General features: G+C 39.9%; 1 protein-coding gene and 1 long non-coding RNA gene across 9 annotated transcripts in view; both read left to right on the top strand.

Moving 5' to 3' along the window:
* The window catches only part of dlg1b (discs large MAGUK scaffold protein 1b), a 160,531-nt gene that overhangs the window by 52,641 nt on the left and 83,545 nt on the right, over positions 1-24,345 (top strand). For 5 of the 8 annotated variants that reach the window (XM_023978023.2, XM_023978021.2, XM_070436815.1 and 2 more), the window contains exons 7-8: positions 2,902-3,038; positions 6,346-6,490. In XM_023978023.2, the coding sequence (XP_023833791.1) occupies positions 2,902-3,038; positions 6,346-6,490 (282 nt within the window). Of the gene's footprint in view, positions 1-2,901; positions 3,039-6,345; positions 6,506-24,345 lie in introns of all 8 variants that reach the window. The other 3 variants (XM_070436814.1, XM_070436813.1, XM_023978025.2) reach the window with 1 other exon arrangement.
* Positions 12,852-17,790, top strand: LOC111957244 (uncharacterized). The gene is made up of 3 exons (XR_002876351.3): positions 12,852-15,458; positions 15,543-15,665; positions 15,774-17,790. It is a non-coding gene; the product is annotated as an uncharacterized lncRNA (long non-coding RNA).

Here is a 24,345-nt window from a genome sequence, read left to right as displayed (position 1 = left end):
AATCCCAGGTCCACAATAAATGCTTGATTTGTTCGATAATGTCCGTTATTTATGTCCAATTAGCTACTTTTGTTAGCGTGTTTGGTAAACAATTCCAAAGTCAAGAAGCGCGCTCCCTAAAAGCTGATGAAATGTCCAAAAGTTCAGTAACAGTCAGTAGAAACATGTCAAACGATGTATTGAATCAATCTTTAGAATGTTGTTAACATAAATCTTGAAGAACGTTCCGACCGGAGAATTACATTGACTTCAGATGAGCGATGGAACAGAGCTCCCTCTTATGTGAACGCGCAAGGTGAAAGCATGGTCAGGTCATGGCAGACCTGACTCATTTCTCTCTCATTCGGGCCCCCCTTCACAGAAGAGGCATCAGACAAAGTTCTACAGACTGTTGACATCTAGTGGAAGCCGTAGGAAGTGAAAACTCATTCATGTCTTGCTGTAAATTCAATGGGATCTTGGTTGAAAATCGACCAGCCTAATCATTTCCACTTCTGATTTTTTCTCAGGTTTTTGCCTGCCATATGAGTGCTGTTATACTCACAGACATAATTCAAACAGTTTTATGAAACTTCAGAGTGTTTTCTATCCAATACTAATAATAATATGCATATATTAGCAACTATGACTGAGGAGCAGGCCGTTTACTCTGGGCACCTCTGTGCACCTTTCATCCAAGCTACTCAATACTACCCCTGCAGCCACAAGAAGTTAAGAATGATGGAGGCAACTGTGTTTCTGAAGACCTTCAATGATGCAGAAATGTTTTAGTCGTTGCTCGACACAATCCTGTCTCAGAGCTCTACGGACAATTCCTTTGACCTCATGGCTTTGTTTTTGCTCTGACATTCACTGTCAACTGTGTAGGACCTTATATAGAAGGTGTGTGCCTTTCCAAATAATGTCCAATCAATTGAATTTACCACAGGTGGATTCCAAGTTGTAGAATCATCTCAAGGATGATCAATGGAAACAGGATGCACCTGAGCTCAATTTCCAGTCTCATGGCAAAGGGTCTGAATACTTATGTAAATAAGGTATCTGTTTTTTATTTGTAATAAATTGGCAGAAATGTCTAAACCTGTTTTCGCTTTGTAGTTCTGGGGTATTGTGTGTAGATTGAGGAACATTTTATTTAATCCATTTTAGATTAAGGCTGTAACGTAACATTGTGGAAATAGGGAAGGGGTCTGAATACTTTCTGAATGCACTGTATATGAAAAATTCAGTCACTAATCTCGGTTAACTCGAACAAAAATGTCTCATTGTTGGAAATTCAGATTCAATGTCTCCACTCTCGCAAACGGAAAAGCCCCCCTTCGAAATTGCACCTGTGTTTATCATTCGTTGCACTTTTCGTCCAAATATTGTTTTTTAAATTTGAGTCCCGACTGAATGTTCTAGGCTACTCAATGCATTGTTATTGGCGCTAATGAATAGAATTACATTTCTAAAGGAGTCAAATAATTTGTAGGAAAACGTTTTGTCGTCATTGTGATGTCATCAGATTGACCTTGGATGTAGTATAACATTAGCTAACTAGCTATGATTGAGGTTAAAGTATACAGTATACCACAAAACATGCATGCTCCAGTTTTCACGCAAAAGTTCCACGACTAGGTGAAAAATCGATATGCAAAAAACTCATTTCCAATTCACACGTGTATAATCCAAACTTGTACATGTGTGAAATACGACAAATATAAGCTCCCACCTAATAATAAGCTCCCACCCATGTAAAGTTTAGTTTTTATAAATGTCAACTTTTAATATAATAATAATAATTATTATATTAAAAGTTTGCATTTATAAAAACTAAACTTGACGCGGGAATGTGCTTAGCTTCCTGCAAACTTTAGGTAAATATATACTGAAAAGACAAAAAAAAGCATTTTTTTGCATTATACAATAGCTATTATTAATATCTATTATCAATTTCATTTCCATGATCATTGCAGAATAAATTCTTTACCTTTTCTAACTGTGATGGTTTCATACTCGTGATGTAGCCTCTCTTTACAGTAGTAAATAGATACACTAATTCAAGTATTTTGCTCTAACATTGCAGCATATTTTGTTTCTGGAAAAAGTCAACGCAAACGTTATAGAATTCAAATGATCTGTTTACAGGTCCACAACATTTTGCAATTGTTGTTTTTTTAAATTCTGAAAATGTCGCAGTTAAAGTTATCAAATTTGGCAACACTTCCAGAGACGTTTGATTAAGTTCGCCATTGCTATTTCCTTTAGAAACTGCCATGGCCTAATTCCAATACTTTTTGTCACCATAAAAGATGAATGCTGGGTGTTTTTCAAGCAAAGTTTTTATACTTATTCATGCCCGCACAGTTTCAGGACAGGTCTGATTTATAACTGTAAACATGTTATTTTGATAACACTATAGCTTATGATTGTCAGCCCAACATCCTTTTTTTCTAGTTTAGTGTCTGGTGAATGTCTGTTTAAATGTCACACCACGTTTTATTCTTTATCAAGTTAAATATATATGTAATGGCGACTGTTGCGCCTCACCTTCTTATTCATTACTTTAGTTTAACACCAGCTGTCATGTGTATTCATGCTTTTATTGAGGTTAACCTGGTCAAAGGAATGTAGCATGAGTACTGGCAGTGTGGATGTGTTTTGTTTCTTTCCTCTTTTTAGCAAAGTAGCTTTAGTTAAAATACCTCATTGCCATATGATTATACAGGCAATATAACAATGCCTTGGATTCCTAGGAAACATATCAGAAAAACACTTTTTCCCCGTGATTGTTGTTTGCTGGTGATGGGAATTTCATTATTGTTATGCTAATACAGTGAGTGTGACTTTTTTTCAGCATACATATTTATTTTCAGAGATTGGTTAACGTTATGAAAATTCTCCTCTTGTCTCATCCAGGTCTTGGTTTCAGTATAGCAGGGGGAGTGGGGAACCAGCACATCCCAGGGGACAACAGCATCTACGTCACCAAAATCATCGAAGGAGGAGCTGCGCACAAAGACGGGAGGCTACAGATAGGAGACAAACTTCTGGCTGTAAGATCACTATTTCCATTTCCATCGTCCTTCATTCCACTCATTTAGTTACATGGTCATTATTACAGATACATCAACGAGTAACTAATTAAGTACCTCAGAGACCTTGCATTAAGGCTTCACCATTTCAATGAGACAGGATTGGTGAGTGTTTTGACACATTTGTGTTTTTTATGTTACTGTTACTGTTGTGTGTTTCCATATTTGAGTGTGCGGCTCCCTGTAATATAAAGTTTGTATGATATGTTTTGAGGGTGCACCTTTAACCTCTCTGGGATATGTGGGACGGTAGCGTCCCACCTGGCCAACATCCTATGAAAATGCAGAGCGCCAAATTCAAATAAATGACTATAAAAATGTAACTTTCATGAAATCACACATTCAATATAACAAATTAAAGCTACACTTGTTGTGAATCCAGCCAACGTGTCAGATTTCAAAAATGCTTTACGGCGAAAGCAAACAATGCTATTATCTGAGGATAGCACCCCAGCTAACATTCACAGACCATCATATTTCAACACTCCCGGCGCGACACAAAACGCAGAAATAAATATATAATTCATGCCTTACCTTTGACGAGCTTCTTCTGTTGGCACTCCAATATGTCCCATAATCATCACAAATGGTCCTTTTGTTCGATTAATTCCGTCGATATATATCCAAAATGTCCATTTATTTGGCGCGTTTGATCCAGAAAAACACCGGTTCCAACTTGCACAACGTGACTACAAAATATCTCAAATTTACCTGTAAGCTTTGTCCAAACATTTCAAACTACTTTTGTAATACAACTTTAGGTATTTTTTATCGTAAATAATCGATAAAAATGAAGTCGGAATGATCTGTGTTCAATACCGGAGGAAAACAATGCTAATGTCGTGTCTTTGCTATCGTTAAATTGAAGACTTATAGTTTTTATCAAAGATTCCTGTAATTAGGGATTACGCGATCACTTGAGTAATAACGTAACTAATTAACTATGAATTCGAGGGCACCAGGGAAAGTTATTAGATTACAAAGTTATAATTTCCCAATATAACCTTTCAGATATTTTCATATCTGATCAATAGTCTTCTAATTAATGATTTATTTACTTTACCTCACGTTAGTCTCATTCCAAACATCGTAAATTGTTGATTATCTGCACGAACCCAGTCTTCACTATGAGTCATCCATACATCAATTGTCTTAAATCATTTATTTATTACTAACTAATTAATTCACAGAAATGCAYAAACAAACAAACAAACTTAAAATAGTTACATGAAATGATGGGAGAAATATGCCCTAGGGGGCTAAACCGGCATGCCGGCTCGTTAGACAAAAGGGAGAAAGGGGGGTCGATTCAGAAGTCACTACAGAGTATACTCTTTATAACAATTGACATGCTAATCCTTACACATGAACGCTCACTCATTCAGGAACAATTGCAATCAATATATATATAGTTACGCTCTGTGTGTGTCGTCTTGATCGTTGGAGAGAAGTTCGTTTTGGTTGGAGTTCCTCCTTCAATGATACCGAATTCCTAGCTGCAGACTAGTAGTCAATATCAAAGACTTGTTCTTAATCGGCTAAGAGTTTAACCACATGGTATGGTTAAAGATTCAGCAATGGTACTCAACCTTTGTCTAATGGTAATTTCTCAGAGTTGGCTTTTATTCAGATAGCAGGAAGGGGCTGTCGTTGGATGTCTGACCCAACTGGCTCAGGGGCGGGTCCTCGGGTTTAGTTCAAATCAAAAAGGGATTTGTATTTTTCTTAATTAAACAGTCCAAAATCATATTACACAATTATACAAACAGTATCATACTCACTCATTCATTTTATACAACAAACAGATGTAAACCTCATATCTGAGGTTATTATATAAACAGCGGTATGGTAATGTAGTCCCACAGTCTCTCATGAGTTTCCCACGTGGTGGCCAATGGGCATGTTAATAGCTGGACTCTCCACCGATCTTTTATACTTTTGCAGGAACATGAAATATGTTCGTACCTCAAGTTCTGTGAGGTGGGAGAAAATTCCTTTGTCCTGAAAGTTTACCCTCTGTCTAATACTGTTGGGCCATGAGGAGATTCTCAGGAATTTACGACCTCTCTGTGACCACAGCATGGGTTGAAGGGGCAGGGAAAGGCAGGGAGAGGGGGATGGGGTTTGCAATACCCAAGCATGCGACGTCATGACACTAACAAACAGTACACTTCACTGGAGCCTCATTCTGAACATGGCTACTTCTTCATTTCTCAAAGGAAAAACCTCAACCAATTTCTAAAGACTGTTGACATCCAGTGTAAGCGATAGGAACTGCAGGAAGGTCCCTTAGAAATCTCGATTCCCAATGAAAAACCATTGAAAAGAGAGTGACCTCAAAAAAAAGAAAATCAGAATGGTTTGTCCTCGGGGTTTTGCCTACCAAATAAGTTATGTTATAGTCACAGACATGATTCAAACAGTTTTAGAAACTTCAGAGTGTTTTCTATCCAATACTAATAATAATATGCCTATATTAGCATATGGGACTGAGTAGGAGGCAGTTTACTCTGGGCACGCTTTTCATCCAAACGTGAAAATGCTGCCCCCTACCCTAGAGAAGTTAAAGTAGATATCTGCACTTGCCTCATAATTTTTTTAACTTCTGAATTAATTCAATGTTCCCCTTTATTCTTGAAGAATATAACTTAGAAATGCCTCATGAACTTTAGTTCAACTGCCATCAGAACCCAAAATATAAGCTTATTCAACCCATAAGAGTCTAAGCCCTGCTCCATTCGGACCCTACAGACAATTTTGTGAGAAGAGATTTTCGAGATGTCTCATGGTATGACAAACACCACTCTAGCTCTGTCACCTTTTATCGCAGATGTGGAAGTGCGACATCAGCGGATGCGTTTGGATTGAGACGCATCCAATGCAACAACAAAAAATATTTGTATTTATTTTGCTAACTAGATTCCTGCAGGGGTGCAGACACTGACTCTAGGGGGTTAACTCCAATGTTGATAAGTAAATGGAAACAAGCACTTTATACCCCTCAAAACATGGTTAAAACTATAATGTTAATATCATGAATGCTCAGTACTTGCATCCATAGTGTCTATGAATTTCAGTGGTTACATTTCTCCAGCCCTATCCCTCAGCTTTTTACCAAAACGGGTGGGGAGTTCGCTTCGTTTCAACTGCTGATTGCCGTTTTAACTGTGTTTTACAAATGTGTACATTCACGTCTGATCTCACATCAATAAGTGTAAACTTGTCAGAGTGGTCCATACAACGTGTGTGTATATCTGTCTCTGTGCAGGTGAACAGTGCTTGCCTTGAGGAGGTGAGCCACGAACACGCTGTGACTGCCTTGAAAAACACCCCCGACGTGGTCTACTTGAAAGTAGCAAAACCCAACAGTGTCTTCATGAATGACAGTTTCGCCCCGCCTGACATCACCAACTGTGAGTTTCCACTTTGTGAGTTTCCACTGTCTTTCCCCTTTGTGACTTTTTACTTTGACTTTCCACTGCGAGTTTCCACCTAGTGAGTACATCCCCTTTGTGAGTTTCCACATTTGATAAATTGTTATGAGGGTCGTCCACCTCACTCCTCAGGTGAAACCTCTGCCTCAATATATACACTATCCTGCTGCCTACAGAATGGTATTCTAAAACAACTTAACCTTGTGAGTAGGAATTGGTATTGTAATCTGAGGGTTATTCCAATTCCCTCATATTTAAGTGAATCTCTGACTTCATTCCAACAAAAAAATGGAAATAGCCAATAGCCTGTGTCAGAGAAAAGTTTGAACAACAATCCCTGTAGTGACATTAACAGCTATTCCCCTAATCACATATTGTGGGGGGAAAAGGAGTCCCCAAATGATCAAAAACCAATTTGCGAAAATGATGAAATGTGGAAAAGAGAATAGCAGCACCCTGTCGTTTTCCCAGTACAGGGTCGGTAGGAGAAAGTGTGTCAGATGGCTGACGCCCAATGGGAGGCGGTGGCTACAGCACCAGGCACCATATTGATTGGCGCTGCTGGCTAGCGGCAGAGCCCGCGGGGGCACTAACAACCCACTAGAAGAGAGGGCTCAAACTCATATCGATTGGACACATCTGAACAAACCACCCCCTCACAGGACAACTCACATGCCCCCTGCAGCCATCAGGCCAGGGCCTAGCAAAGTGATTTTCTGAGTATTGACTATGACAATTCCATGTCAATTCTATCAACCCGGGAGTTTCATTGATATCCCAATTTAGAAATTGATGGGAAAAAATAAAATAAAATAACTGGCTCTTTAGTTCTGGAACTGGAATTCATAATTTAATTCATTTCCTGAAATCAGTTTAATTGGAATTGAATTGAGCCCTGTCTTTTTTAACACATACATCCTTCAGTATTCTTTGAATGGCTTGTTTCAAAGTCAAAATCAAGGTGACGCACTACAATCCCTTCAGTGCAAATAAGTGGTAGAGGACTACTTCGGTTTGCTTCTGAATGTTTGATTGTGATCCAAGGACAGAAGGTGAATCCTTGGTCAGATTACTGCTGGATTCAGTGTTGTTTACATTTTACATTTTAGTCATTTAGCAGACGCTCTTATCCAGAGCGACTTACAGTAGAGTGCATACATTTTTACATACTGAGACAAGGATATCCCTACCGGCCAAACCCTCCCTAACCCGGACGACGCTATGCCAATTGTGCGTCGCCCCACGGACCTCCCGGTTGCGGCCGGCTGCTACAGAGCCTGGGGGCGAACCCAGCCCAGCCTGGGCGCGAACCCAGAGACTCTGGTGGCGCAGCTAGCACTGCGATGCAGCGCCCTAGACCACTGCGCCACCCGGGAATTCTTGTGTTGTGACACAAGGGCAGTTTGAACTACCTGACACTGAAGATGTAACATTGGTGGTTGGATCAGTGTCTGTCTAAAGGCAGACCAAAACCATGTGGCAATGTAGTGAAGAAAGGGACCTTGCACTTGCACCTTTCACTTAGCTAGTATTGCTTCAGTAGACATCTAGCTGTGTAGAATGTAAGCAGTCTTAAAGTGATCAAAAGCACAACATGGTTAATCATCTTCTGTAGCAAAAGCAGTGTTGCCTCAAAAGATTAGCCAAAGACACCTACGATAAAGCCGTCAAGCACCATCACCAAGTTGATTTTCTCAAGGGACCGTTGGAATCAGTGACTGCATCCACCTTGGTGCTCCGCTCTCTAAAAACCTTCTAACTAGAGCCTAACTGATCCATCCAATACTATCATAGATTCCCACTGACAAGGATTCTGTAATGTTGCATGCGTCCCAAAAAGCACCCTATTCCCTATATAGTGCAGTACTATTGACCAAGTCACATGGGGCCCTGGTCATGAGAAGTGCACTACGAAGTTGCTGTCATGAAGCACAGGCTTAGAGGCGTGAAGGGCGAACAGCAAAATGAAATCACGTGGTCACCGCTGCTTTCTCCGTCCCCACCCCCCACGCTAATCCAGACGGCAATACACTAATGCAGAGGACAGGAGGGGAGTGCAGCAATATGTATAATGATGTCCTGCCAGGACGCGTGGTGGAAGATCTGAGCCGGAGTTAATGAATGAGAAATAATTATGTTTAGTGTCGCACAATAGCTCAATCATGGGAGGCTTTAGGAAAAAGGGGAAATAATTGTGCGGATGGGCCCTATGGTGCGCTACCGCATCCCCTCAACCTCTTGTTCCTTGTTATCATAAGCACCGATTGCGCTGATTGGATCAGAGAAGAGGAGGGTGGGAGGGGGACACACAAATGAAGTGGTCATCGAAGTGACGGTTTATTTCCTGTTGCCTTTGAGAAAGAACGACAGTATATGCCGTGCAGTGTTCAATCGCTGTCTGTGTATTGAGGCCTACTGAATATTTGATATGAAGGGCAAGCACAAAACGTTGATTATGTCTACTGTTAGTGGGTCTTTGTTTTACCCAGTATTTCAATGAAAATATGACTTCATGTAGGTAATTTTGTCACTAGATAGATTTCTATTAATGCATAATTTTAATTTCGGGCCTTTGCGCTTTAAACCCTCAAGGGATTTGGCAGAATTAGCACAGCACTTAACTACAATATTTTTTGGTGTTGATAATTAATTCTATCACAAAGTCATTCTTACACTTATTCATGTCTTCATTCTTTTTCGATGTACACTACATTACCAAAAGTGTGTGGACACCTGCTCGTTGAAGCCCTCTCTTTTATTGGGTAACACTTTATGTGACACCCAGCATCATAACATGTTATGACACGATCATAACCATGTCAGAGTATGTTATAACAGCTTGCATAACTTGTCATAAACTATTTTAACATGGTCATAACACTTTCATGACCCATATATTTAGACCTGTTGTGACATATATTGTGTTGTTTTATGGCTGTTTATGACACATTTGTCAAACCTACCACACAAGGGAAAACATTCCATTACACCATAGCCTACGTGTCAACAGAATGTTTGTTTTATTTTTTATTTACCATAATTTCCCATTTTAGCCAATTCAATTGCGGTCATTCTGTTGCTGATTTTTCAGTCATTCTATTGCGGATTTTGTAAGAGTGTATTTTCTACAAGGTAAAAAAAAAAAAAAAATGACTGTAAATAATTAATTTCAACAAAGGATTTAAGAAACAAACTTTCAAACGAAAAGGAAACTTCTTGACATGGAGGAAACTCATTTGAATAAGTGTGGGTTTTGACACTTCTGTAGGTTTCATAACCAGCCATAAAATAACACAATATACAGTGCATTCGGAAAGTATTCAGACCCCTTCTCTTTTTCCACATTTTGTTACGTTTCAGCCTTATTCTAAAATTTATAAAAATATTTTATTCCTTATCAGTCTACACACAATGCCCCATAATGACTAAGCGAAGAACTGTTTTTTAGAAAATTTTGCTAATTTATAAAGAACAACTTTAAAAAAACATACCTTTTAGTAGTGTATTAGATAAGTATTCAGACCCTTTGCTATGAAACTCAAAATTGAGCTCAGGTGCCTCCTGTTTCCATTGATCATTCTTGAGATGTTTCTACAACTTGATTGGAGTACAACTGAGGTTAAATTCAATTGATTGGACATGATTTGTAAAGGCAGACACCTGTTGAGAGTGCATGTCAGAGCAAAAACCAAGCCATGAGGTCGAAGGAATTGACCGTAGAGCTCTGAAACAGGATTGTGTTGGGGAACAGATCTGGGGAAGAGTACCAAAACATTTCTGCAGCATTGAAGGTCCCAAGAACACAGTGGCCTCCATCATTCTTAAATGGAAGAAGTTTGGAACCACCAACACTCTTCCTAGAACTGGCTGCCCGGCCAAATTGAGCAATCGGGGGAGAAGGGCCTTGGTCAGGGAGGTGACCAAGAACCCCATGGTCACTCTGACAGAGCTCCAGAGTTGCTCTGTGGAGATGGGAGAAACGTCCAAAAGGACAACAATCTCTGCAGCAGTCCACCAATCAAGCCTTTATGGTAGAGTGGCCAGACAAAAGCCACTTCTCAGTGAAAGGCATGTGGTAGCCCGCTTGGAGTTTGCCAAAAGGCACCTAAAGGACTCTGACCATGAGAAATAAGATTCTTTGGTCTGATGCAACCAAGATTGAACTCTTTGGCTTGAATGCCAGGCGTCATGTCTGGGGGAAACCTGGCACCATCCCTACGGTGAAGAATGGTGGTGGCAGCAGCATGCTGTGGGAATGTTTTTCAGCGGCAGGTACTGGGAGACTAGACAGGATCAAGTGAAAGATGAACTGAGTAAAGTACAGAGAGCCCAGACTTTAACCCGATCGAACGTCTCTGGAGAGACCTGAAAATAGCTGTGCAGCAAAGCTCCCCATCCAACCTGACAGAGCTTGAGAGTATCTGCAAAGAAGAATGGGAGAAACTACCCAAATACAGGTATGCCCATCTTCTAGTGTCATACCCAAGAAGACTTGAGGCTGTAATCGCTGCCAAAGGTGCTTGAACAAAGTACTGAGAAAATGGTTCAATCATAGCTAGCTAACATTAAGCTATAGCTAGCCAAGCAAATGGCTCTGAGATATGAATAATAGGATCATACACGTAACGTTAGCTAGCTAGCTAACAGTACACTTTAACTTGAAATGAAACCACTTTCTGTCAAAATTAGAAATGTATCTTACCCGTATACATCATTCATGGATGGACGTGTCTCCTGTGTGATGCCATGGTTGCCCTAGGTTTGAAGATGTAATCCGGAGACAGGTGTTTTCTCCATCTCCTTACTCGAATTCCACTGATTTCAAAACTCGGTCCTCCAGAAAGTGGAGAGCAACACTTATGCAGTTTTACTACATGATACATTTTTAAAAGAAGCTGCTTTAGACACGATTACTAAGACATACTGACCACCTCAAATAGACAGAAGCGTGCTCTATGACACACCAATCCAAGCTAATCTCTTGGCATGTCCAGCCCACTCATTATCTCAGCCAATCAAGGCTAGTGCGATGGTTGCTGTTTTTCTGTGGCTAAACCATCTAGGCTGGTAATTTAACAATTGTATTTCTATTTACAGATGGCATACAAGTTTGTTATTAAGGCATGTTAAAGTTCACATGTTCGAGAAGGCATTTCTGCAAAACACATTTTGATAAAAAAATAAAATGTTAATGTTCAAACTGCTCTCCTGTGAAGTAGTGACCCGCGACATACGCCTAGTTTCCTGAAACAGGTCTCAAATGGTTTCATAGGTAGACAGAAGAGCAACAATGACAGCATCTCCGTTCAGTTAATAAGATGTTTCAACTGTGCAAGAGGTTAAGAGCATGGTCTGGCCAACTGACTTTGATGACATGACAAACGTGTTAGTAGGCGGTCATGAGAGAGATGACATAGTGCCTTCAGAAAGTATTCACACTCCTTGACCTTTTCCACATTTGTGTTACAACCTGCATTTAAAATTGATTACAATTAAATTTTGTCACTGATCTACACACATTACCCCATAATACCCCGAAGTGGAATAAATTATTAGGAATTAATACAAAATAAAGCTGAAATGTCTTGAGTCAATAAGTATTCAGCCCCTTTGTTTTGGCAAGCCTAAATAACTTTGAGTTAAAATATGCTTAACAAGTCGCATGGACTAACTCTGTATGCAATAATGGTGTTTAACATGATTTTTGAATGACTACCCTATCTCTATACCCCACACATACAATTATGGAGTTTTTCAGGATAAAAAAAAGAAACAAAATATAGCTAAGCACAAGGATAATCTGGTTATCTGCATTTCATCATACACTGGGAGATGAATTCACCTTTCAGCAGGACAATAACGTAAAGCACAAGGCCAAATCTACACTGGAGTTGCTTACCAAAAACACAGTGAATGTTCCTGAGTGGCCGAGTTACAGTTTTGACTTTCAATCTGCTTGAAAATCTATGGCAAGACCTGAAAATGGTTTTGTTCCAATGATCAACAACCAATTTGACAGAGCTTGAAGAATTTTGAAAAGAATAATGGGCAAATGTTGCACAATCCAGGTGTGGACAGCTTTTAGAGAATATATTAGTGTTACATTTCTGATGTAATAAAAAATGTTTTACAAATTAAGATTTTGCTTTCCCCTAAACAGCTGTTTGTCATAGGAGGTGAAGACAGAGATGAGCTGTAAGTGTCTTCACATTAAAAAAAATCGAATGTATTGGTCACGTACACATATTTAGCAATGTTATTGCAAGTAGCGAAATTGTGTTCCAACAGTGCAGTAATATCTTAACAATTCACAACAATATACACAAATCTAAAAGTATGGATGGATTTGATGTAAATGGATTTAAGAAATATCTAAATATTAGGACGAGCAATGTCAGAGTGGCATTGAATAATATACAGTAGAATACAGTATATACATATGAAATGTGTAAAGCAGTGTGTAAACATTAGTAAAGTGACTAGTGTTCCATTTATTAAAGTGACCAGTGATTCCATGATTCCATGTCTATGTACATAGGGCTGCGGCCTCTAAGGTGCAAGGTTGAGTCACCAGGTGGTAGCCGTGGTAGCCGGATAGTGATGGATATTTAACAGTCTGATGGCCTTGAGATAGAAGCTGTTTTTCAGTCTCTCGGTCCCAGCTTTGATGCACCTGTACTGACCTCGCCTTCTGAGGTGAACAGGCCGTGGCTCGGGTGGTTGATGTCCTTGATGTTTTTTGGCATTCCTGGCCACACAGTCATGGGTGATCAAGGTGTACAGGAGGGTGCTGAGCACGCACCCTTGTGCTGAGAATCAGCGTAGTGGAGGTGTTGTATCGTACCATCACCACCTGGTGGTGGCCCGTCAGGAATTCCAGAACCCAGTTGCAAAGGGCAGGGTCAGTCTGGGAGCAAGACATCGGTGTCCACGACGTGGCCTGTTTTCCCTTTGTAATCCGTGATTGTCTGTAGACCCTGCCACATACGTCTCGTGTCTGAGCCGTTGAATTGCGACTACACTTTCTCTATACTGAAGTTGTACCTGTTTGATTGCCTTACTGAGTGAATAACTACACTTTGCCGTGGTTAACTATGGTGGTTTGCACTTTCAGTTTTGCGTGAATGCTGCAACGATTTTTGGTTTGGGTAGGTTTTAATAGTCACAGTGGGAACCATATCCCCTTTCCACTTCCTGATGATTTCAGTCACCGTGTCCGTGTATACGTCAGTGTTATTCTCAGAGGCAACCTGGAACATATGTGACCCGTTTCAGGAAACTATGCGTATGTCGCGGGTCACTACTTCACAGGAGAGCTGTTTGAACTTAAACTTTTTATTTTTTTCATTTTTTGGGGGGGGGGGGGCAGAAATGCCTCCTCGAACATGTGAACTTTCATGTGCCTTAATAACAAACTTGTATGCCAAATTACGAGCCTAGTTGGTTAAGCCACATAAAAAGTCAGCAACCTTCCCACTAGCCATGATTGGCTGAGATAATGAGTGGGCTGGACATCCCGCGAGATGAGTTTGGATTGGTCTGCCATATAGCATGCCTCTGTCTTTGAGCTGGTCAGTATGTAAAGGTAATCCTGTCTAACGCGGCTTTTTTTTAAATGTATCGCGTGGTAAAATTTTACAAAAGACTCCACTGTGCAAGTATCCATTTCAATAGAAAGTCACTGCAACAGCTGTTTTAGGGAACTCTCTTCTGAGTGTGCCAGAGTGCAGAATAACTGATGAATTTACGAACGCTCAACACCGGTTGAATTTGACCGGTGTCAGTAAACGTCAGCAAAAAAGCATAATTCAATTGTTGTCAGGAGCACAGTTAGTCACCAACGCTCTGGATAACATGAAAACAGCCTAACCAGCTCTTCTAGGGCGAGTAAAATGGTCAGAGTTTTAGTGGGGGCTAAAGTTTAAGATAATTCTTATGGCATTGCACACGGTTAGTGTGAACCAGAGTGACTTGACACAACAATGGGCCAAGCAACGGAAACGACACAGGACGTCTTATTTAATGAAAGGGGTTGCAGTCTGCCGTGAAGCATTCGTCTATGTATACGGGTAAGAGTCTAGCTACAGTTTCAGTTATTATACGTTTTGAATTTTGTCAGAAAGTTATTTTCATTGCAAGTTAAAGCTTACTGTTAGCTAGCTAGCTGACATTGAACCTATTTGGTTAACTTTAGCTAGCTATGATAATTGGTTTGTATTGCTAGTACTCTATGGATTAGGATTATGGTTCATTGTTTAGCTAGCTACATGTCTAAACAAAAGACCCCAAGTTAAAGCTTACTGTTAGGTAGTTAGCTGACATTAGATGGCTGGCTCGCTAGCTAACATTACGTTTATGATCTGTGTGTAGTAATGTTATTTGAGAATGCCATTTCTCATTGCTAGTTATATCCTAATGTTAGCTTGCAAACTAACTAACATTGAACCTATTTGGTTTACTTTAGCTAGCTATGACAATCGGCTTTTATGGCTAGTACTCTATGGATTAAGATTATGGTTCATTGTTTAGCTAGCATGTCTAAACAAGACTCCATTTTGTCAGATGATTACATGACCCATCAAGTTAGCCAGGTGTGTCTGACGGTGATTACGGCTGTCTATGTATAATAATGCCAAAATATTTGTATCTGGAATTTTTCTTTCAGCATCAGTAGAACACGCTTGACTCTCCTCCACCAGTCACACAAGGAGAGTGGTCTAATGCTTCCCATCAAAAAGAGAGCTGGCCCAAGCAAGCACAGGTTACACCTGAATCATGAGGACTTGCAGCGAGTGGTGAACTTCATCAACAACTACGCAGAGGATAATGCAATAGTATTACCAGGATGCCACCCAGGACATAAACACTTTGGTGGAAAGCTGCTGCCATCCCATTGTGRCAAAAGCAKCAGTGTTGCGTCTCCACAAGCAATCGATGACGACACTTGGTAGGTAAAGCATTTTGATTATTTAATTGACCAATGTGATTGGCACTACTTTTATTGATCTCATATTATTTCTGTATTTTCCAGAGGTACGTATAGACGGGCAATGTGTTATCATTTTAACTTCCACTTTCCAAGATGATGTTTCTGTATGCAGTGCTGCTGCTCTGCACATTTGTAGATAAGTGAGTGCTGCTGCTCTGCACATTTGTAAGTATGTGAAACTTACCTGATAATGATGCATTAAAAAATGCATCAACGTTTTACATTACATTTTCTTTTCATCAACTTACCTTGATGTTCTTTTGTTGTTTGCAGGTGCACTATCCTTCTGACCCTATGCAGCAAAGTCCCATCTACTTTTTAACTCCTCGCACGTGTGGCTTGTTTGAGGTCTGCTGTGAAGGAATACCACAACAAGTCAACCACTCAGTCTTCCAGAGATTTGAGACTGGGACAGAGATTCACCTTCCAGCAGGACAATGACCCTAAGCATACTGCTAAAGCAACACTCAAGTGGTTTAAGGGGAAACATTTAAATGTCTTGGAATGGCCTAGTCAAAGCCCAGACCTCAATCCAAAAGAGAATCTGTGGTATGACTTAAAGATTGTTTCAGAACCCATCCAACTTGAAGGAGCTGGAGCGGTTTTGCCTCGAAGAATGGGCAAAAATCCCAGTGGCTAGATGTGCCAAGCTTATAGAGACATACCCCAAGAGACTTGCAGCTGTAATTGCTGCAAAAGGTGGCTCTACAAACTATCGACTTTGTGGGGGTGAATAGTTATACACGCTCAAGTTTTCTGTTTTTTTGTCTTATTTCTTTGTTTGTTAAACAAGAAAAAGTATTTTGCATCTTCAAAGTGGTAGGCATGTTGTTAAAATCAAATGATACAACCCCCCCCCCCTGCCCAAAAATATACTGTATACCCTTCTGTAGCTTTGAGTCTCTACTTTTATCCAATGTAAAAAATTAAATAAAACACAATTTCATATTTTGCCACATAAGACTGATTTGAGCCGGTCGGTCACATATCCCAATCTGCGTGATCAAAACCATCTTGAAGCATGGATTCGGATTGGTCAGACCAGCGTTGAATAGACCTTAGAATGGGTACTTCCTGTATGAGCTTCTGCCTATTGGGAGGAGCAAAATTGAGGGCGGTGGAGGGCCTTGTAGACATTCCAGAAGGGGGAGTAACAATGGTTGAGAGTTTTTGAAGCGTGAGTCCAATGGTTGTTCCAATAAAAGTTTTGTGATTATGCTGCGGTAATTTGTGGTTTAGAACAGTACCCTGCGTCACCACTTTATTGCTCCAGACCAGCGCAAGGGGGAGTTAGAGCACTGATTATGCTTTTGGGTCCTACTGTGTCACTGACAATGAATGGGTGACCTAAACCTAAATAGAAACTGATAATTGTGCACGGCTTCAGTATTACTTACTAAAACTGTTGTTACACACTAAGGTTTTTATTATTTTATTTTATTAGGATTATTTTGGTTTCTCTTCCTCTAAAAACAGAAATAAATAATTCAAAATTACAAGCTGACTTCATTTACAAAGTAGTAACAATGTCTCACCCCATGTTCAAGAATAGCCTTTTTGTCGCTCATTTTACATTATTTGAAAAGGAAATCATCTCCAAAATATTGTTATTTTTTAAACAAAGTGATTATTATTATTATTAATTTAGAATTATATAAAAGCCCCTTGGATATTCTCACAGATATATTATTAACCCTCTTATTAGCAGGACAACGCAGAGCGGCGCACAGAAGACAGGAGGGGGGGTTCACTCCCTTACCGGAGAGTTCACCCAGCCACACTAGGTAGCACTGAGCAACACTTTAACCCTGTTAAAGTGTTGTCTTAAGGGTCAAAATGACCCACCACTATGTTTAATTAACAGCAGAGAAAACCCCGTAAATTATTTTTTTTCAACTTGAAATTTGATGACTTTCCCCAAAATTAGAAAAAGTGAAACATTGCCTTTGTTCATATGTCCATGAAAGCTGTACACCACCAGGGTACAAAGATTGTCTGAGGGTCATTTTTGACCCGGCAGTTAGAAAATAATTTACACACCACAAAAACCACAAAGACACACACACACAAAATGAGAAATTGAGATTGTGTGCTACTGATTGAACTCAGACAAAACTAAAACATTATTGTGCATGTGCAGCATCTCCCCTCCACGACCCCACACATGGGAGAAGACTAGTATTTTGTAGTTGAATTACTTATTGTACTGTATATAAGAATATATCACTATCTTGACAAAAAAAGTTGAAGACTGTTATTGTTTCCCTTCAATAAAATGCATTCAAAACTACTTCTGCACATTTCTKCTACTTCCTTAGGCTATACAAGTGCTATCTCTTGCTAAAAAATGTATGTTTACACCAATGCAGTACCTTTAATAATAATATGTATCACCAATCCGACCGTGATTGGGAGTCCCATAGGGCGGCGCACAATTGGCCCAGTGTTTATCTCTAAAAACAGAAATAAATGTTTTGACCTTTATTCAGATTACAATCGCTCACTTTTTTGTTTTTGGAAATATAAACCAATATCCAAAATATAATTATATATTTTCAAGTTGATGACACAGTAATATAGCGGTACCTACATAAAGCTGAGTGACTCACTCATTCATGGCTATGGATCAAAATAAATAAGTACCAACATTCTTTCTGATAGTCTTTAATAAAGAAATGTTTTGGTTATCCTGACCTGGATGGGGCCTCCCCAGTGGCACAGCTGTCTAAATGCAAAATTCCAGAAAATGATGTCATGGCTTAGAAGCTTCTGATAGGCTAATTGACGTCATTTGAGTCAATTGGAGGTGTACCAGTGGATATATTTCAAGGCCTACCTTCAAACTCAATACCTCTTTGCTTGACATCATGGGGAAATCAAAAGAAATCAGCGAAGACCTCATAAAAAAAATGTGTAGACCTCCACAAGTCTTGTTCAACCTTGGGAGCAATTTCCAAACGCCTGAAGGTACCACGTTCATCTGTACAAACAATAGTACGCAAGTATAAGCACCATGGGACCACGCACCTGTCATACCGCTCAGGAAGGAGACGCGTTCTGTCTCCTAGAGATGAACGTACTTTGGTGCGAAAAGTGCAAAGCAATCCCAGAACAACAGCAAAGGACCTTGTGAAGATGCTGGAGGAAATAGGTACTAAGTATCTATATCCACAGTAAAACGAGTCCTATATCGACATAACCTGAAAGGCCACTCAGCACGGAAGAAGCCACTGCTCCAAAACCGGCATAAAAAAGCCAGACTACGGTTTGCAACTGCACATGGGGACAAAGATTGTACTTTTTGGAGAAATGTCCTCTGGTCTGATGAAACAAAATAGAACTGTTTGATCATAATGACCATTGTTATGTTTGGAGGAAAAAGGGGGAGGCTTGCAAGCCGAAGAACACCATCCCAACCGTGAAGCACGGGGGTGGCAGCATCATGTTGTGGGGGTGCTTTGCTGCAGTAGGTGCTGGTGCACTTCACAAAATAGATGGCATCATGAGGTAGGAAAATGATGTGGATATGTTGAAGCAACATCTCAAGACATCAGTCAGGAAGTTAAAGCTTGGTCGCAAATGGGTCTTCCAAATGGACAATGACCCCAAGCATACTTCCAAAGTTGTGGCAAAATGGCTTAAGGACAACAAAGTCAAAGTATTGGAGTGTGCATCACAAAGCCCTGACCTCAATCCCATAGAAAATGTGTAGGCAGAACTGAAAAAATGTGTGCGAGCAGGGAGTTACACCAGCTCTGTCAGGAGGAATGGGCCAAAATTCAGCCAACTTTTGTGGGAAGCTTGTGGAAGGCTACCTGAAACGTTTGACCCAAGTTAAACAATTTAAAGGCAATACTACCAAACACTAATTGAGAGTATGTACACTTCTGACCCACTGGGAATGTGATGAAAGAAATAAAAGCTGAAATAAATAATTCTCTCTAGTATTATTCTGACATTTAACATTCTTAAAATAAAGTGGTGATCCTAACTGACCTAAGACAGGGAATTTTTACTAGGATTAAATGTCAGGAATAGTGAAAAACTAAGTTTAAAGGGCTAAGGTGTATGTAAACTTCCGACTTCAGCTGTACTATGTTCTTACTAAAAAGTTTTAAAGTTCTCTATTACAGCCACTATTGAAGGCTATCAAATGCTTCTCAAAAATGTCCTCTGGTGGTCAAACTAGCACTAACTAGCATTAACGGTACCAGTGGTTTGCACTTAAATAACGTGCCGTAGAATTCTGCATCACCATGGTACTACAGGCAATGTGTTGATAGAACTTCGGTAATGTTTTCCTCAAATTTGCTTTGTTGAAATCCTCATCTACAAAAAGTCCAGTGTAGTTCCTTAAAACTTCTTATGGCTGCAATCCCGTCAACGCGATGGATATGACAACAGCCAGTGAAAGTGCAGCGCGCCAAATTCRAACAGAAATCTCATAATTAAAATTCCTCAAACATACATGTATCTTATACCATTTTAAAGATAATCTTGTTGTTAATCCCACCAAAGTGTCCAATTTCAAATAGGCTTTTCAGCGAAAGCACCACAAACTATTGTTAGGTCACCGCAAAATCACAGACAAACACAGTCATTTTTCCAGGAGTCACAAAAGCAGAAATAGAGATAAAATGAATCACTAACCTTTGATGACACTCATAGGACTTCATGTTACACAATACATACAGTGGGGAGAACAAGTATTTGATACACTGCCGATTTTGCAGTTGTTCCTACTTACAAAGCATGTAGAGGTCTGTAATTTTTATCATAGGTACACTTCAACTGTGAGAGACGGAATCTAAAACAAAAATCCAGAAAATCACATTGTATGATTTTTAAGTAATTAAATTGATTTATTGCATGACATAAGTATTTGATACATCAGAAAAGCAGAACTTCATATTTGGTACAGAAACCTTTGTTTGCAATTACAGAGATCATACGTTTCCTGTAGTTCTTGACCAGGTTTGCACACACTGCAGCAGGGGGTTTTGGCCACTCCTCCATACAGACCTTCTCCCAGATCCGTTAGGTTCGGGCTGTCGCTGGGCAATACGGACTTTCAGCTCCCTCCGAAGATTTTCTATTGGGTCAGGTCTGGAACTGGCTAGGCCACTCCAGGACCTTGAGATGCTTCTTACGGAGCACTCCTTAGTTGCCCTGGCTGTATGTTCCGGGTCGTTGTCATGCTGGAAGACCCAGTACGACCCATCTTCAATGCTCTTCCGAGGGAAGGAGGTTGTTGGCAAGATCTCGCGACATGGCCCATCCATCCTCCCCTCAATACGGTGCAGTCATCCTGTCCCCTTTGCAGAAAAGCATCCCAAAGAATGATTCACCTCCATGCTTCACGGTTGGATGGTGTTCTTGGGTTGTACTCATCCTTCTTCTTCCTCCAAACATGGCGAGTGGAGTTTAGACCAAAAAGCTCTATTTTTGTCTATCAGACCACAATGACCTTCTTCCATTCTCCTCTGGATCATCCAGATGGTCATTGGCAAACTTCAGACGGGCCTGGACATGCGCTGGCTTGAGCAGGGGACTTGCATGCGCTGCAGGATTTTAATCCATGACGGCGTAGTGTGTTTACTAATGGTTTTCTTTGAGACTGTGGTCCCAGCTCTCTTCAGGTCATGACCAGGTCCTGCCGTGTAGTTCTGGGCTGATCCCTCACCTTCCTCATGATCATTGATGCCCACGAGGTGAGATCTTGCATGGAGCCCAGACCGAGGGTGATTGACCGTCATCTTGAACTTCTTCCATTTTCTAATAATTGCGCAACAGTTGTTGCCTTCTCACCAAGCTGCTTGCCTATTCCTGTAGCCCATCCCAGCCTGTGCAGTCTACAATTTTATCCTGATGTCTTACACAGCTCTCTGGTCTTGGCATTGTGGAGAGTTTGGAGTCTGTTTGATTGAGTGTGTGGACAGGTGTCTTTTATACAGGTAACGATTCAAACAGGTGCAGTAATACAGTTAATGAGTGAGACAAGGAGGGTTCTTAAAGAAAAACTAACAGGTCTGTGAGAGCCGGAATTCTTACTGGTTGGTAGGTGATCAAATACTTATGTCATGCAATAAAATGCAAATTAATTACTTAAAAATCATACAATGTGATTTTCTGGATTTTGTTTTAGATTCTGTCTCTCACAGTTGAAGTGTACCTATGATGAAAATTACAGACCTCTACATGCTTTGTAAGTAGGAAAACCTGCAAAATCAGCAGTGTATCAAATACTTGTTCTCCCCACTGTATATGTTTTGTTCGATTAAGTTCATATTTATATCCAAAAACCTCAGTTTACATTGGCGCCATGTTCAGAAATGCCTCCAAAATATTCGGATATATTGCAGAGGTAACAAATAACATAAATACTATTCAAATAGTATATTCAATAATATTCAAATAACATAAATACTCATCATAAACTTTGAGGAAAGATACATGTTTTACATAGAATTAAAGATACACTTGTTCTTAATGCAACCGCTGTCAGATTTCAAAAAGCTTTACGGCAAAACACAATATTCAATAATCTGAAAAAGGCGTTCAGCCACAAAGCAAGCTATAGTTACCCGCCAAATTGTGCAGTCAACAAAACTCATAAAAAGCATTATAAATCTTCACTTACCTTTGCTGATCTTCGTCGGAATGCACTCCCAGGACTCCAACTTCCACAAGAAATGTTCGTTTTGTTCGGTAATGTCCATCATTTATGTCCAAATAGCTATTTTTGTTAGTGTGTTTGGTAAACAAATCCAACGTCAGGAAGCGCGTTCACTAAAAGCTGACAATGTCCAAAAGTTCAGTAACAGTCAGTAGAAACATGTCAAACGATGTATTGAATAAATTTTCAGAATGTTTTTAACATAAATCTTGAATAATGTTCCAACCGGAGAATTACGTTGACTTCAGATGAGCGATGGAACAGAGCTCCCTCTCATGTGAACGCACATGGTTAGAGCATGGTCAGGTCATGGCAGACCTGACTAATTCCCCTCTTATTCGCCCCCCCTTCACAGTAGAGGCATCAGACAAGGTTCTACAGACTGTTGACATCTAGTGGAAGCCGTAGGAAGTGCAAACTCATCCATATCTCGCTGTGAATTTAATAGGATCTTGGTTGAAAATCGACCAGCCTCAGAATTCCCACTTCCTGTTTGGATTTTTTCTCAGGTTTTTGCCTGCCATATGAGTTCTGTATACTCACAGACATCATTCAAACAGTTTTATAAACTTCGGAGTGTTTTCTATCCAAATCTACTAATAATATGCAAATCTTTGTTGTGGTATCAGCTTGAGTTGGAATATACACTGCTGTGACTATAACCGAAGAGAATCCTCTATAGAGGTAACAAGGTTGGCATTTGAGGCATTCTAGGTCGTGTGAACAAAACGACTTGAGTTCCTGTACGTTATCACAATCACACCATGAGTAGTTAATCATGAAACATGCACCTCCGCCTTTCTTCTTACCGGAGAGTTCTTTATTCCTGTCTGCGCGATGTATTGAGAACTCAGCTGGCTGTATGGACAGGGACAGTATATCCGGAGGGAGCCATGATTCCGTGAGAGTATGTTACAGTGCCTGAGTGCTCTGAGCTCGTCTACTTTATTGTCCAGGGACTGAACGTTGGCGAGTAATATGCTCTGAAGCGGTGGATGGTGTTCGCCTCCTGAGTCGGACTAGAAGTCCACTCTGAATACCTATTCTCCGCCGGCGGGTTTTGGAGCAGCCTCTGAGATAAATTCAATTGCCCGGGGGGGTACGAACAAAGGAGCCAATTCGTGAAAGTCTTATTTCTGATCGTAATGCTGGTGAGTTACCACCTCACTGATATCCAGCAGTTTTTTCCGGCTGTATGTAATAACACAACAAAAAAACGTTCTGGGCTAATAATTTAAGAAATAACACACAAAAAACGAAATACTGCAAAGTTGCTTAGGAGGTAGAAGCAGAGCTGTCATGTCTGTCGGCGCCATTTTGGAGCACAGCTCATTCCAGTTCAGAGAATTGAAGCTCTGTGCATATTGTCAGTATAAAGTGCAGTTTGCCAGTACTACAGAGACATTCACTATGGTAGTACCAGTTTCAAGCATAGCTGCTTTTTAGGCATTAGGATGCTTGGAGATGAAACTATGAAAAATCAAGTGTCCTAGCAATGAGAATTTGAGAGCAAAGCTAATGTTTATTTCTTAAATTGTAGTGGTAAAAAAACATTGATTATTCATAATTGTTTGTTTATTTCATGAAGTGTGTGGTATTTTTTTATACTGTTCATTTTATTATCAGTTTTTGATATGGAACTTTGTATTGTACTGTGAAACTGCTTGAGGTGTTAATTCCATTTGTCAACCAGCCTTTTTAGCTTGTCCTTTAATCCATGATGCCTTTGTTTTATGGTCTTTGATAACATTTGATCTATTTTGTTGAAATTATCATTTTTTCATTTTATTGTTTTAAGTGTGTTCAATTTAATATTGGAACTTTAATTGATTGTATGAATATAGATTCCATTAACTTTATTATTTTTAAGACATTTTTTTAATGTATGAACTAGGTTATAGGCCTGTTGACCTGATCTGGGGTGTAATATGAGGAAAATAGACAAGGTGTTAGAGGCATGTGTACAGATCCTTGACCTTCCGGAGCCGACTGGTCAAGCTTTGTTTTTATTCTGACTTCTCTGTACTGAGCTTCTACTTCTGATCATTAAAGATATTCTGACTTGCAAGTACACACTCGGAAACAGGCCATTTTACCAGTGGTGGAAAAAGTACTCATTTTTCATACTTGAGTAAAAGGAAAGATACCTTAATAGAAAATGACTCACTT

This window comes from Salvelinus sp. IW2-2015, linkage group LG32 (genome assembly GCF_002910315.2).
Source record: "Salvelinus sp. IW2-2015 linkage group LG32, ASM291031v2, whole genome shotgun sequence".
In the NCBI taxonomy this organism is placed as follows: Eukaryota; Metazoa; Chordata; class Actinopteri; order Salmoniformes; family Salmonidae; genus Salvelinus; species Salvelinus sp. IW2-2015.
The sequence above is the reverse complement of the archived record's forward strand: the minus strand, read 5'-3'. Positions and strand labels throughout refer to the sequence as shown.